Source organism: Fringilla coelebs (assembly GCF_963513975.1).
Source record: "Fringilla coelebs genome assembly, chromosome: 7".
Taxonomy (NCBI): Eukaryota; Metazoa; Chordata; class Aves; order Passeriformes; family Fringillidae; genus Fringilla; species Fringilla coelebs.
This window is the reverse complement of record NC_140035.1, coordinates 36823078-36838401: the sequence shown is the minus strand read 5'-3', so window position 1 is coordinate 36838401 and position 15324 is coordinate 36823078. Positions and strand designations below refer to the sequence as shown.

General features: G+C 47.4%; 1 protein-coding gene across 7 annotated transcripts in view; it reads left to right on the top strand.

The window, feature by feature from the left end:
- AGAP1 (ArfGAP with GTPase domain, ankyrin repeat and PH domain 1) overlaps window positions 1–15324 on the top strand; it is a 315136-nt gene that overhangs the window by 222174 nt on the left and 77638 nt on the right. For 6 of the 7 annotated variants that reach the window (XM_084209327.1, XM_084209325.1, XM_084209324.1 and 3 more), the window contains one exon: window positions 11046–11207. The exons of the other annotated variant lie outside the window; for it this stretch is intronic. In XM_084209327.1, the coding sequence (XP_084065453.1) occupies window positions 11046–11207 (162 nt within the window). The remainder of the gene's footprint in view (window positions 1–11045; window positions 11208–15324) is intronic. 7 annotated transcript variants of the gene reach the window in all.

The following is a 15324-nucleotide window of genomic DNA, read 5'->3' as shown; positions in this document are numbered from 1 at the left end:
GGCAGCTCAGTGACACCAAGCTGGGGGTGAGCTGTTGCCATCTGGGCCTGGTGTCCAGCAGAGAAGGGACATCAAAGAGTGAAAGGTCTGAGAGCAGCTCTTCACTTCGTGTCCCTGGTGGCACCAGGAGCCCTCTGAGGTTTGAACTCTGCCGTGATGTTGGTTTAGGGGGGACTTGGGGCATTTCTGCACAGCTTGGCCGAGTTTCAGCTGCTCCTCTGTTTATCCAGGGCTGCTGCTTAAATCCTTAGCTACATTTTTGCAGCTCTATATCTGCTTTTCTTGTTAAAGAGCTTCTTCTTTCTGCTCTCCCCCTGATTAAAACACAAAGAACTGTTGCATTCAGCAATTAAATCCTGCTCTTGATTCCAAGGAACATGAGTTTGCATCCTCAGGTAATTTGACGTTGGCAACCCGATGCTGATCTTAATGTTGCTCACAGCCTGGAGTGCCAAATGTCTGTCAGTAAATTGTTCATGGGACTAAATCAACTTCTTGACTGAGCTCTAAAGCTCTGGGTTTTCCCAGCATTTATTTAGGGATGTTTAAATACAGGTTTTGCATTTAGTTTGGCTTAGGATTTACACTGAAGTAAAAATGCAAGTAGCATGTTCTGTATAACAGGGGGAAAAGGTGATTTATTCCTGCTTACTGATGTTGATTAATCTGATTTGATTGGCAGCATTCAGTAAATCAGTGCTTTTTCTGCCTGTAGTTGGGCTTGGTTGTCACACCTTCTCTGTTATCCCCACTCAGGAGGAAAAAGGAGGGAAAGCCCTCAAGACAAAGCACTTTACTTTTATTCCTGGAGTTTAGGCTTCAACCTGGCAGAATAATGAGGAGAGTGAATGTTGTCTTCATCAGCTCTTCAAGCTCCTGTCCAAGAAACATTTTCCAAAAGTCAGGGCTTCTGCAGGAAGGCAGCTGGATACCCAGCATGGTTCTGTGTAGCTCAGACATTTGACATTTGACAGATACAGCCCTTAAAGTCTGCAAAATGTATTCTCTTCTCTGGCTTTATAGTAGAACCATTATTTTGGATCCTTACATAAAAACATTTTCATGTGAGGTATAATGCTGGAGATGATCACACCTCTGGACAAGGGAATTCTTCATCAGGGAGGCTGTCCTATTATCTCATTTGTATTTAGGAGAGTGTAAGTTTCAAAGGATTTTATTTTGCTTGTTTGCAGTTTAAGGCTGCTTTATTCTGAAATGCTTGCAGTAATTGCAGGGAATTAAATTAAATACATGAGCTGGATTCACACAATATCCTGCAGGAGGTTATGGACTTTGAAAATAAAATCACGTTTGCAGAGAACATTCTAAATCAAGAGACACACTCCCAAGTAAACATAGAGGAAAGGCATAATGCTGCAAGACATTTTATAAACTCTTGGATTCAAGTAGTGTGCCTTACTAATTTCATAAGCCCACTGAATTCTGTATTTAAGGGCTTTATAAGGAAGACTTAAGGAGGGAAATAAATTAGCTTCCCAAATCAGCGAGCCTTTATTTTTCCTTAATCTTTTTATCTTAGTGTAAATAAGCCAAGTTTATCTAATAATGTAAATTCTAAATTTGTTTTAAATTTTGTCAAGGTTTTAAATGCAAAGTTGAGAAAGCAAAATGTTCATGTGTAGCTCCCATGGGAGCAATTCCTGATTTGAGGATTTCTTCTTTGCACATCCACACTTCAGAAGTTCCAGTATCTTCTAATAGTTCCATCCTTGTTTAATGTTTAATGTTGCATTCTGGTTCAGTGTGCAGCCAGGAGTGCAGTGCTTTGTTTTGTGGGGTCTGCAGGAAGAGTGTGCAAGAAACACACTCAGTGCTTTTGTCCCTTCTGGGCCTTAATGAAGTTTCTGTTCCAATTAAGAGCAGAGCAGTTGCCCCCTCAAGCGTGGCTGCTGGCAGGCTGGGTTTCTCCCCAGCCCAGATCAGAGCAGTGGGTTTTTTAGGGATGCTGTGCATTCCTTACCTATGGAACCAAACACTTCAAAGCTTGGGTTTTTTAGGGATGCTGTGCATTCCTTACCTATGGAACCCAACACTTCAAAGCCACCTCACAGCGCTCGCGGCTCGGGGAGTGAAAGAAGCCTCTGTGCAGGGCCCTGGCCACAACCTGGGGATTGTTGGGGGCCAGCTGGAGCTCAGGGCTTCCCTTCCTGCAGGTGGGAGAGCTTCCCCTTTCAAGTGCCCGGGCCCTTCATTTGTCACAGTTGATCTCATCCCTTCATGCAGCCAGGCCCTGAGCAGGATCCAGTGCACCGGGGGCTTCTCTGAGGAATGGCCCCCACTTATTTATCCCAGAGCTAGAAAATGGCCTTGATTAAAATTGGAAATTAAAAAAGAAAAGTTTGTGGATGGCAGTTAGGCCACCTGACACCTCTGAAAGACAGAGCTTTGTGTTTTAAGAGCTTTGCTTTTCAGCTCTGGGTGTCTGCGATAGGAAAATGTTTGATTTTGCCTTTGATTAAGAGCAGTCTTGGTGTTGCTGCCATTATTTCTCTTCCTTTCTGACAGGGCTGCTCATGGCATACATTACCAGGAAAGCCTTACCTTTTTCCTGCCTAGCATGATGCAATTAACAGCCAATTTGCTCTACAGCAATTATTCAGCTTTAATTGGAAAATGTTAATAGTGAAAGTCTCTTGATTTTTTTTTTTCCCCCTCCAAAACACTGATATTAGGGCTTGTCACTGAAGTCTCGTGGACTGACAGTGGAGAGTTTCCTAACCTCTTCTCAATTACCACGGAGTGGGTTTGAAGCTTGAAGTTATCCACAGGTTATACAGACGGAAGGTTAAAGTACAGGAGTAGAGACGAGACATCTTTCTGGCTCTGAGCATCCTTTGAAGAGAGTCAGTTCTTCCTCTCTGTCTTACTTTGCCTATCTTGAAACACAAGGTAAATATTTTAGTAGGAAGTGATTCAGTAAGCTGTGGATTCATTATTTTCCAGGTGCCTGCTGACCTGCAGGCTCTATTTCAAAGCAAAATGTTGTTAAATGAGGATTTTTTTATGCAATGAGAAGACAGCGCTGATGGTTAGATCAGGGTGGAGCTCTGCCCCCCTCTGTGCAATTAAGGTGAATTTATTATGCATCTCATTTTGATCTAAAATAGAATTTCCATGTACCTGACCACCATGGAGCTGGTTCACCCAAAATGTGTTCTTTGAGTGTGCTCCAAGGGTCTGTTTGTTCCCCATCACCATTCCTGGGGCTGGTCCTGGTGGGTTTGCCACATCCAGGGTGCTGCAGTTGGCAGCTGTTCTCGAGGTGCCTGATGATCTACCTGGCTTCAGAAAGGGGAGATAGAAACCAGTAACAGCATGAATCACAGGATCACAGAATGGTTTGGGTTGGAAGGGCTTAAACACCCTCCTGTCCAACTTCCCACTTGGACAGGCTGCTCCAAGCCCCATCCAGACTGGCCCAGATGGACCAAGATGTTACCTGGAATTGAGCCAGGAGCCTCTGCCCCGAGTGTGTCTTCAAAAGGACCACCCACCTCCTTTCTCCCTGGTGGGGAGGGAACAAATTCCCTGAAATGAGCAAGTTACCTGCAGTGAAGCCCCAGAATCTCTGCCTTCCGTGCTCTTTCCCCCCTCTGTTCCACATGCCAGCTGCTGGCCAGGGGAAGCAGTGACACCCACAGCCTTGTACACCCACTTGGCAGCAGTTCAGGGTGACACCACCCAGGGCTCACAGGGCTGATGCTGCCCAGTGAAAACCTTCTGCCAGAAGAATTAGGGATGTTCCCTGTGCGTCTCCACTGCAGGTCTGTTCAGCAGGAGCCACCAAGTCACTTTGCCTTGGGATGTGGTGGCATCCTGCAGCATCCCAGACTGGCTTCTCTTTCCTGGTCTGTTGTCTTTATGTGTTCAAACAGCTTGTCAGGCTTGATCTATCCACAGGGCATCCAGAGCAGAGGAGGGGAGTGCAGGGATATGTCTGTGTAATGGGGAATGAGATAAATTAACAAACCCTGCTCGCTCAGGGAGTGGTTTGTATCATCCCTGCCCCTGACCTAAACCTGCTGCAGGCAAGATGTGTGGAGGAAGATTAGGATCTCTTCCCCAGTTCACATTCTCAGGTTGCAGGTCCTCTAAAACGCTGTCTTTGCTTTGCTTGTCACCATCCTGGCAGCACAGGAGAGAATTGTGTAGGAATAGTTGTGTGCTGTCCTTGTGGAAGCTGGTGAATTCCTCCTGGAAACGAGGAGCTTCCTTTGAAAGGGAGCTTCTTTTCTTCCCAGCCATCCTTCAAGTTCCAGGGAGCAGGATGCTGTTTTGCCAGCACTGTAATGTGTTGCTCCTTAGGAGGGAAAATGTACTTTTGTGGGTTTTTTTGAGCTCTATTGTTGCATTTCTGCTCTCACACTTCCTTTATGATGGCCCAACATTGTGCGTTGGTAGGGAACGAGCTAGAGGTGACGTGTCTTCCCTTTAGATCAGGGAGATGGTAATGAGGGTCTTTCCAAAATTACTGAAGCATCTGTGTATCCAGGATCTGTGCCTGAGCATCTTGAGGCTGATTGTCTGTCCCAAGGCTGTGGGTGCTGTCCCTCCCTTGTCACGGAGTGGAAGGGATGCTCGTGCCCTGGGGTCTGGAGGTGCTGCCACACAGCAGGAGCCAGACCCTCCAAAAGCAGGCACATCCCTCTGCTGCTGCCCAGAAGGAAGCTTTGTTTTCCTTGTTTAATTGAAGTTGCTCTTAGAGGAAAGGAATTGTTCAGTGGGGCTTCCTGAGGATGACGGGACAGCTTTGACATTTGCAGGCTCTGGGCACAAGGCTGCAAAAATGGGAGATGCCATGGAAAGGGAAGGCTCCATCCAGAGCCTCCTTTCATTCCCTTCAGTGCAGCAGCTTAATCTAAGCCCTCCATAGCTTGAGTGCCTGAGCTCAGCTCAGCGATGACCAGATGCACCTAATTCCTCCAAAGGTGGGAGCTCTCTGTACCTGACAAATATTTGCCTTTTTATTTTTCATCCTGGAGGCTGCAACCTAGTGCCACCCCTTCTCCCCCACTCCCAAGTGTTTATTACATCCAGGGACTCGTGCCAAGCTGCAGTTCTGACAGGATTTTAATGCCAGTCCCGTACATCTGCTGTACTGGGAGATTGCAGCATCCCTTTCACTTCGGTCTGAGGCAGAGGAGGAAGATAAAGAACTTGATAGAACATTTATGGTAATAGCTGTAAAGGGAAGCTGGAGAGCAGTGGATTTCACAGCCAGAAAAATCTCAGCTCGGGGAAATGGGTCTGAAATACAAACTACAGATAGTTATAGTCCCTTGCTTCCCCCGTTTAAATAAAAGGATTGCTTTTCTCACCTTTATTTAAAACACACGTGTGGAAGATGAAAGTGTCCAGCTATTTTTTTATTATTCAGTCCACCAGCTACCGACATCTTTGCCTTATTTCATTTCAGCGCTAATGGCACAGCGAAAGTTCTGAAACACCCTCTTTGGATTCAGCCTTCCTTGGGTCTCAGCAAAGGTTCCTGCTGCAGGCAGAGCTGTTGCTGTTGTTTTCGTCATCAGTGCTTTCTCTCTGCTCCTGAACCCGGTGCTATTAATTGTGTTGCTGCTTCTGCTCTTTAATTGATCCCATTCACCGCTCCCGCTTTTGTAACGTCTGACTTCTTGTCACTTCGGCAAATCAAAAACCCAAATTAATCAATCTCCAGCCACTTGAGAATAAGGCCGTGTTGGGGAGCTGGGCTTGACAAAAAAGTCTAATTTCACTTTGAAAGCCTGTTGGAAAATTTTAACAAGAAGATGCAAGAAAAATGTAAACCAGATCAAGCTCGACTTTGGTCTGCGGAGAATAGCGTCACCTGTTGAGCTTGTTTCAAGTTTTTGTAAATAGGTGATTTGACAAAAATATGAAATAAATCAAAAGGCACGGGGATAGAAGGGGTCAGAATACGCTTGGTTCCGCTGCAGATGGTTACACAGGAGAGAGGGGTGTGTGTGTGGCACAGAGAATAGGAGCCGTGGGCCAACGACGAAGCTCCGCTCCTGGACTTTTGTGTCCCAGCCTTTGTGCTGTGCTATTCCCGTCCCTCACACGTCGCCTCTTTTCCTGCTTTTCCCACCCCCAGCTCCTTTAGCCTGGCCTGGCGTGCTCGTCCTGGCTTATTGTCCCTCATTTCCTTGGCCTCCTTGCTTCCAGTGCTGGCATCTCCTGCTCTGCTGCAGGTGCTGAATTCAGGAGTCGTATCTCAGATGGGTTTGGTGAGGGGCCTCGGGAATTTGGGATGAAAGGAAGTTGGTTTTTTGTTTTAGGGGCACCTGGCAGCACAGTCTGGGTTTGGATTGAGTTTCAGACAGCTCAGGGTTTGGGTTGTTCATCTGGAGAGGAGAAGGCTCCAGGGAGAGCACAGAGCCCCTTCCAGGCCCTAAAGGGGCTCCAGGAGAGCTGGAGAGGCACTGGGGACAAGGGATGGAGGGACAGGACACAGGGAATGGCTCCCACTGCCAGAGGGCAGGGATGGATGGGAGATTGGGAATTGGGAATTGTTCCCTGGGAGGGTGGGCAGGCCCTGGCACAGGGTGCCCAGAGCAGCTGGGGCTGCCCCTGGATCCCTGAAAGTGCCCAAGGCCAGGTTGGGCATTGGGTCTTTGAGCAGCCTGGGACAGTGGGAAGTGTCCCAGTCCTGTGATTCAGTCCAGTGTCTTCTAGTCCTGTGATTCAGTGATGATTCTGTTAATTTTCCACCCTTTTCAGATCCAGGAGGACACTCACAAAGTCCTTCGGGGACACAAACAGAGTTGTCTTTAAGATCCATTTGTCAAGCACATGCAGCTTCTAAATAGCAAAATAATAGAAAAGATAGGAAGTGAGAATTGTTACCTTTTACAAAATATTTGTAACACTGGGAGAGGATATGAAATTGTTTCAAACAGCAAATGAAGCCCAGTACAACAGCACAGCTCTTGAGACTCTTCTGAGGATTGGTTTTCATTTAATGTTCTGTCTCTTGACTCTGGGTTGTAGTTGTAGACAAAGTGTTTCTTCTGTTCCACCCCTCCTTTCTTCTACCACGGTTTGTCATACTTGAAAGGAATTTCTCTCATGACCATAATTGCAAAATGGATCTTGGAGAGAGGCAGACATGGCACTTGCCTTGAGGAGTAAAAGCTGCATTGGTTTTTTTGTTTCGTTTGGTAAATTCTCACAAATGAGGGCTGGACTTGGACAAGCAGAACAGTCTCTGTCTTAATCCATGTGTCCTGCACCTGTAGAGAAAGATCACCCTGTGAAGAGCAGAGAGGTGGGGTTTTTATGTCCCATCTCTGCATAACTCCAGGGGTGTTTGGTCACCAAGGGTCACTTGTTGCTTTTGGGCATGGAGTGAGGTACTGCACAGGGCTGCCACGACCCTGGAAGCATCCAAGGCCAGGCTGGGCAGGGCTTGGAGCAGCCTGGGACAGGGGAAGGTGTCCCATGGCAGGAGCTGGGGTTTAAGGTCCCTTCCAAGCCAAATGATTCCGTGACAGGGCTGTGTCAGCTCTCCCTTCCAGCTGAAGGAGTCAGTCATGGCACTGGGGAGGGATGGAGGGCAGGGAGGAAGGCTCCTGGCAGCTGGGACAGAGCGTGGGCATCTCTGGCTCACTCCTGGAGGTTGCAGCAGCGGCAGCAGGCGTGGGCTGAAACACGAGGATGCTCCATCTGGGGACAGAAGGCATTTTCCAGCAGCGCTTTGCTGCTCATCGCTTCAAAGCAGTGACAAAAAACGAGACCGTGCCGATCAGGACAAGCCCAGCTCGGTGGCAAGGGGAGAGTTTTGTCCTCGGTGTCGTGTCATGGAGCTCTGCACCCTGCAAATGATGACCATCATCAAGGGAAGCTGTGCCCCTGCAGTCCATCAAGAGCCGCAGAGCTAATGATGGGCTGGGCAGATAATCGGGGGAGAGTTAATTGTAAGGTTCGATATGGCATCTTGTCAGCAGAGATAAGTTGTCACGTTTTCCACTTGAGCTGAAACTAAATGATTGTAAAATAAGTTATGAGTGTCCTTGGGCCTGTCTGCCAGAATGATGGCTAAGAATACATTCCTGGCCCATCAGTCTCAAGCAGCCCGCTTGATATTTATGCGAACTGAATGTTATTTTATTCCCCCTCTAGTCATGCTTGTCAGCTTCCCGAGTGAAAAGTGAAACTGCTGCTTTGACTCATACTTCAAGTATTGAAGCTCGGAGAGGCTGCAGATTGTTATTATTATTACCAGTATTATATATTTTTTCGGGTGTGTGTTGAACATTGATGCCCGATTGGGAAGAACTAATGGCTGACATTGAGCGTGCGGGATGGCTGGAAAACAGCCCATCCCAGCCCAGTGGAACGCAGCTTATGACTTCCAGTGCCTCTGTCAAAGCTGCTTGAGATGGGGAGTAATGAGGCGCTTGCTTTTTTAATTTGCCATGCCTTTATCCTTGCCTTTTTTTTCCCCCCCTCTTTTATTTTTTTTTTTTTTAAATATATATTTAATAGTGCCGGCAGTGGTCGTCTGTTCTCAGGCGTGGTAATTGATACCAAATAAAATGCATTATTTGTATTCAGTCAGGAGGATGAAATTGCATTCAGCGGGCTGAAGCCTGAACTCATTTACAGTTTCCCCAAGCCCGAGCTTTCAGGAGCCCTCTTTTCAATTTGAAGAATACCTTGTCAGGCAAGAGAAGGAGCGGGGAATGGGAGAGCGCAGCGTGGAAGCCCGGTGCCTTTTGATTGCTCATATTTTAAAGCAGGGCAATGTTAAATAACTCCCATCTCCAAAGGGTGGGCCGGGGAACCGGGGATCCGGGGCAGCGCCGACGCCGGCTCGGCTCCCTTCAGCGGGGACCAACCTTCCCTTGCTGCTCGAGGGGGAGGGAGAGCTCCAGGCTCCCACTGGAGAGCAGTTTGACCCAAGGACAGCAGGTTATTACCTGGAAGGGGCTGGGGAGACGAGGATTTACCACGGGAGGTTAATTCTTCAGCTCTCCGACGCCAGGCGTCAAGCCCGTACGTCCCTCATTTTTCAGAGCTCTCCAGCAGGTTTTGTTGGGGGGATTTACGGCCTGGAAATTAGACAGAGCTGCCAGCAGTGTGTGGATCTGGCCTGATGGGTTTGAACAGGATGTGTTCTGTGGTGTTGCCTCAGGATTGTGGGGATTTTTCACCGTCTGATGGGTGCAGGGCGTGGTGGTTGATGCTGCGGGTGCAGGAGGGGATGAACTCGGATGGGTTTGATCTTTTCTAAAGTGAAAGCTGGGAATGGGAGTGGGGGGTGAAAGGGAAGCAGTTTGAAGCATAGAATCCCAAAAAGGTTTGGGTTGGAAGGAACATTAAACATCACCTGGTTCTAACACCTCTGAGAGGGACACCTTGCACTGTCCCAGGTTGCTCCAGGCCCCTTCCAGCCTGGCTTTGGGCACTCCCAGGGTGGGGCAGCCACGGTTTCTCTGGGTAGCCCGGGGGTTTTCTCCTCCTTTTGAAGTATCAGCATTGGAAACCTCCAGAGTCAGGCTGGAGGTCACTCCTTGGGACTGGCAGTGCATCTGTGCTCGTGCCTTTGGGTTTCTGGCACCCTCTTCTGCACCTTCTCGGATCCAAAGTGATCTCTGTCCCCTTGGCTGAGAGAATTCCCAGCAGGATTTTCACCTGGGTTTGCCTTCCTCCTCTCCTGGAGAGACAGCAAACTCTGCCAGGAGAGTACCTTGCACCAGCTGTGGGTCAAATCCTTAAAATCTCCTGCACTGATGCAGAGTAAATACATTCCCATGGTTCCCTTTTGGGGTTAAATTCTTGGGAACTGGTTTCAATCTGGTGGATGTAGGGAAAAGAACAGAAATCCTTAATATAAAGATTAATGTTTGGTTTGGTCTCTCTTGCCAGGCAATTAGCTACATAATTTATCCCCCACTAATAACTTAGAGCACAACTGTGCTCAGGGGGTAATTAGTAAATAAACTTTATTAGGAGGAAAAAGAAACCAAAATAAGTTGGCTTTTGTCAAATAGGCAGTTCTCAGGCAATTTAACTATGCAAAAAGAATCAAAAGCCGTTTTTTTAATAATCTTTGGCTTGCTATTTTTCTGACATATTAAGTTAAATGCACTCCTGTTATCACACTTAAGTTTTATAATAAGGATTTTTATTCTTTTTCCCTGTGTCTGCTATTCTGAAACCAATCATCGAGTATTTAACCCCAAAAGGCAATCATGGGAATGGATTTGCTGAATATCTGTCTGGGAGATTTTAAGGATATGGCACATAAATGCAGTTCTGATACTGCACTAAGGTGCAATATGGTATTTAAGCAAGGTTCTGGAAATGGCTTCACTTTCCATAATAGCAAGCACTTTCCTTTAAGTGTAGGTTTTATGTGGAATTTTATAATTAAAATCCAAACCAAGCCAGTAATTAAACAAAAATCATATTACCAACCTTGGGGGGAAATCCTGGATTAAGGTTACTTGAATATTTACTATGTGGAAGGGCCCAAGCTCTTAAAATTGTTGGAGTTAATAAAGCAGGAAACTGAACAGAGTAACTTGGGATTATCTATTTTCCTTGGGAGCAGGTAGGAAGTGACCCTTTATCACAGAATTATTACCTGTACCAGGTGCACATTCCTTACCTTGTTTTCCCACCTTTATTGCCATCACCACCATTTCAGTGGGTGTCTGTCTGATATTAATGACAGCAGAGAACATCCAGAGGATCCAGGGATATCTCTGTTCATGGATTAAAATGTCCAAGCCTTACACAAATTAATTTGAGGCCAGGGAAGATCTTTGGAGGAATTGGAAGCAATAAAGTCCTTTCCCATTGTTTTTGTGCATTCCAGCTGGCCTGCCCCTAAAATTGCTGCTGAGTCCTGTTAATTTAAGAGGACTTGAATCAGTTTTTTGGAAAGAACAATGGATATTGTTCGGAGAACCTCCTGAAGGAGCTCAAGAACGTATCTGCCGACAGCCAGGGGTTGTAAGCTTGGATTCTAACAATCACCTCCTTTCAATCTCACAGCATTTTGATCTTTTCTACTGCAGACACGGGCCTGGGAGATTCAGTGTGCTCCAGCCCCAGCATATCCAGCACCACCAGCCCCAAGCTGGACCCCCCTCCTTCCCCCCACGCCAACAGAAAGAAGCACCGCCGGAAGAAAAGCACAAGCAACTTCAAAGCTGATGGCATCTCGGGCACGGCTGAGGGTAGGTCCCACCTCAGAATCCAAGGCTGAGTTTTGAACATTTTGCCATTCCAAGGAGCGTTTCTAGCTCAGCACCTGAAATAACACCATGTGGACACGCAGCTCTTCCGAGAAAAGAGAATGGCTGAATTTCCCACCCCAGGGTTTGCGGGTTTCCAAAAGTGACAGCGGGTTGGAGGGTGGCAGTGCCACCTCTCCAATGGCACTGGACAAACCAACAGTCCATCAAATTTCTCCTCCTCCATAAAAGAGTGCAAAACAATGAGTTATTTACAGAAAGTGTGTGAGAAAGTTTGCTACAAAAATATCAACATCAGAGCGCTTAGAAAATCTAAAAAAATCAGGGTGACAAGCACCAGCCTTGGCTCTGAATGCACAGGGGAAAGGGAGTTGTGAGAAATTAGAGTGTGAGCTTGTGAGGATGGAGCTGAAGCAGCTGAGGCATCACACTGGTGAATTCAGCTGCCTGAAATGTGTTTAGAGCCCATTTTTTTATAACAAATCAGAGTCCCCAAGTTAATATGGAGCATCATTAGGTGCTGAGGTGAGGAAGAGGCACACTTGGATGGTTAACAAGGAGGAAAAATTCAGGTTCACTCCCCAGCCCACAGATCACGTCAGAACTTGTGTACTCTTTTCAGTATTATTAAATCTTGTGTTATCACATCTCCTCAGGCACATCCTGAGCTCTAGAATGGCCAACACTTCTGATGCTTCTCATTGTTTGAATATTCAGCTGCTTGTGGAAAGCTTGTGTTATTTGAGGATAAAAGGGAAAAGGGGAGAGTTTAAATGTTTGGGTTCTTTTTTTTTTACGAGCCAGAAAGCAAAAGCCAAAAAGAACTTCTTTTTCTCCCTTAGTTTAGCTGACTATTTCCACTCTGCTGTAGCTGTTCAATGCCCTTCTGAAGGGGTAACAATGTGTACAGGAGCCAGGTATGATATGAAACATGCTTGCAGCTTTAGAAAAGAAGAAAAGAAACATGCTAGGATTCAACCAAAAGAGCTCCAGAAAAAGAAAGATGAACAAGGGTGGTTGGAGGGCTCAGAAACTGGGGAGTCAACACATAAGGGGAGATGAAAAAGGGAGACAATGGAATAACATTGTGGGAAAAGGGGAGTGTTGAGTAAGAAAAAGATGTGGTTGTAAGCATGGGAGAGTGAAAAACAGCTAATTCAGTATCAAAGAACGTTGGAACAAGTTCTGAAAAAAAGGATGACAATTGCAGACAGCTGAAGAGACATTAAAAATAGATGTGATAATAGTATACAACTGAGAAGGGGCATGCTAACTACTACTTAGTCATCCTTATTTTCCATTTATTTAATTTCTCAATTGCACTTCTATCACATCCGGAATTTATTTCCCCAGCTATCTATACAAATCTTTTTTTAAAAAGCCATCAGCTTTTTTTCATAACAGCTCCTGTTGTGTTCTCTTTCCAGTCATTTAACTATCTTTGCTGTTAGTTTCCCCCTAGTTTATGGCCCAAAGCCAAATTTTAGTTCAACCTTTCATTTTTAATTTGTCCTTTTTTTTTTTATTTTTCTTTTATAGAAGCCCTTTTACACCACTTATTTTCAAACCTCAATGGCAAATTACAGAGGGGATTTTTGAGAGCTTTCACCATTGGCCCAAGAATATTTTGTTGAAGTCAATATGAATCAAGACCAGCTGGATATCGAGAGCCTTTGAAAAATCTCTTTCTGAGCAGTTAATAGGTGTCTGTTTTCTTTCTCCTGGGGAGATTGTTTTCACAAGGCACTGCAGCTGGAGCCTGTGTGGTCCTGGGCTGCAGGCACAGACCCAGAGGGAGCAGTTTGCACTTGGCTCTTATGTCCCTGTTCTGATTGCAGAGTCCACCCTTCATCCTCCTCTCTTTCCTCTCCCTCTCCTCCTCATCTTTGGCATCACACCGTGTTACCTGAAATCCTCTTGCAGTAACTCAACAGAACTGTCCCCTCTCATGGGAACGGGATCAGCGTGCTTCCAGCGAGGCAGGAGGCTGTGGGCAAGCAGCAGCTCAGTAACACCCAGGGAGCTCAGAGGGACTGGAGTCATTTGGGGAGGAAAACCCCTCTGAGATCATCCAGTCCAGCTGCCGAGGCCACCACTCATCCCTGTCCCCAGGTGCCACAGCCACACATCTCCTACATCCCTCCTGGGAGGGGGACTCCACCACTGCCCTGGGCAGCTGTGCCAGGGCTGGACAGCCCTTTCTGGGAAGAAATATTCCCCAGTTCCCACCCTGAGCCCCCCTGGCCCAGCCTGAGGCCGTTCCCTCTGCTCCTGTCCCTGTTCCCTGGAGCACAGCCCGACCCCCCCGCTGTCCCCTCCTGGCAGGAGCTGCGCAGAGCCACAAGGGCCCCCTGAGCCTCCTTTGCTCCAGGCTCAGCCCCTTCCCAGCTCCCTCAGCCCCTCCTGGGGCTCCAGACCCTCCCCAGCTCCATCCCATCCTCTGGACACGCTCCAGCAGTGCCTACCCCTCCTTTGGCAGTGTTTGTACCTCAGCTTCCTGTCACCTGCCTCTTCTCACATATCTTCTGAACTGGTCACCCTGTTCTGAAATGTGAACTACTGAACAGAAATCAGAATTATTGTTATCACTTCTCATTTTGCTCACCTTTAACCCACATCATCCACCCCACAGCAGAGGGGAAGTTCACACAAGGTAAATATTGTATTTGCAAGGAATGCCCTGACAAAGGCAGGAATGATAAATCTGACTCCATCTTCTCAGAAGGCTAATTTATGACTTTATCATTCTGTATTATATTAAAAAATACTGTACTAACCATACTAAAGAAGACAGAAAAGATACTGAATGCTAAATAATGAAAACTGGTGACTCTCTCCAGAGTCCTGACCCAGCTTGGCCCTGACTGGCCAAAGAGCCAAAACAGCTCCCAGCAGAATGCACTGAAACAATCACCTGTGGGTGAACAATCTCCAAACACATTCCACATGAGCACAGCACAGGAGAAGCAAATGAGATGAGAATTGTTTTCCTTTTCTCTGAGGCCTCTCAGCTTCCCAGGAGAACAATCCTGGGCAAAGGGATTTTTCAGACAATGTGAATGCCACGCAGAAGGGCCTCAGTGGTTGTTAAATTCTTTAATTTCACACCAGCCCTGCTGCTGAACAGCAGTGCTCTGGCCACGAGAGCAGAGTGAGGAGTTTCCTGTGGGCATGCCAGGGCTCTGGGCATCCTTCAGCAGACAGCTAATCTGGCTGGTCCTTGAGAGCCTGGCAGGGCTGGGAGGGGACGGCTGACAGCGAGGACAGGCGGCCTCGTCCGTCAGCGGGAGCCGAAGGAGAAGCAATGAGGCGTGCTCCAGCTCCCTGTCCTTTCAGGAGAAGGGCACACACAGAGTGATGGTGGCTGGAGATTGTCACTGAGGACGTCCTAGCAGGGCTCAGAAGGGCTGGGGGGCTGCTCTGCCCAAATCCCGGCTGCCACCTTTGGGTTTTGTGGGACTCGTGCTGGTGCGAGGCAGAGCCACCGAATGGTTGAGGTGGGAAAGAGCCCCGAGGGTCCTCGAGTCCAGGCAGGTTCAGGCTGTTCTGGGTGTTTTCTCCAAGCAGTTGAATGGCAGAGGAGTTCAGGCTGGATCTCAGGGAAAGGAAATGGGCACAGCCCCGAGGCTGCCAGAGCTCCAGGAGTGTTTGGGTACCACTCCCGGTGTGAGATTGCTGGGGTGTCTGTGCAGGCCCAGGAGTTGGATCAGTGATCCTTGTGGGTGCTCTGCAACTCTGGATATCCCATCATTCTACGATTTCCACATCTGTCCTGCGCTTCAAAGCAGTTTTCAGTTCCAGTTATTTCCCTGTTCTCCAGTGCTTGGCTACAAATCTGTCCAGTGACCTAAAAAATTCCCTTGGGGATTTTTCTTCCCCCACCATAGCTTAGATTTGCACCCTCAGAGGATTACTGCACTTTAGAAGACCACAGATCCAAAACAGGCCATCAAAGGTGTTCTGGGAGATGCAAACACTTTGATCAAAGTGTTTGAGGTGCTGCAGATGGGCTCCAGAAGCCTGTGGTGGTAATTGTGGGAGAACCACGGTCTTCTTTCCTTCCTTCTGGAAATCCTGGGCTCCCTGTCCAGAGGAGGAG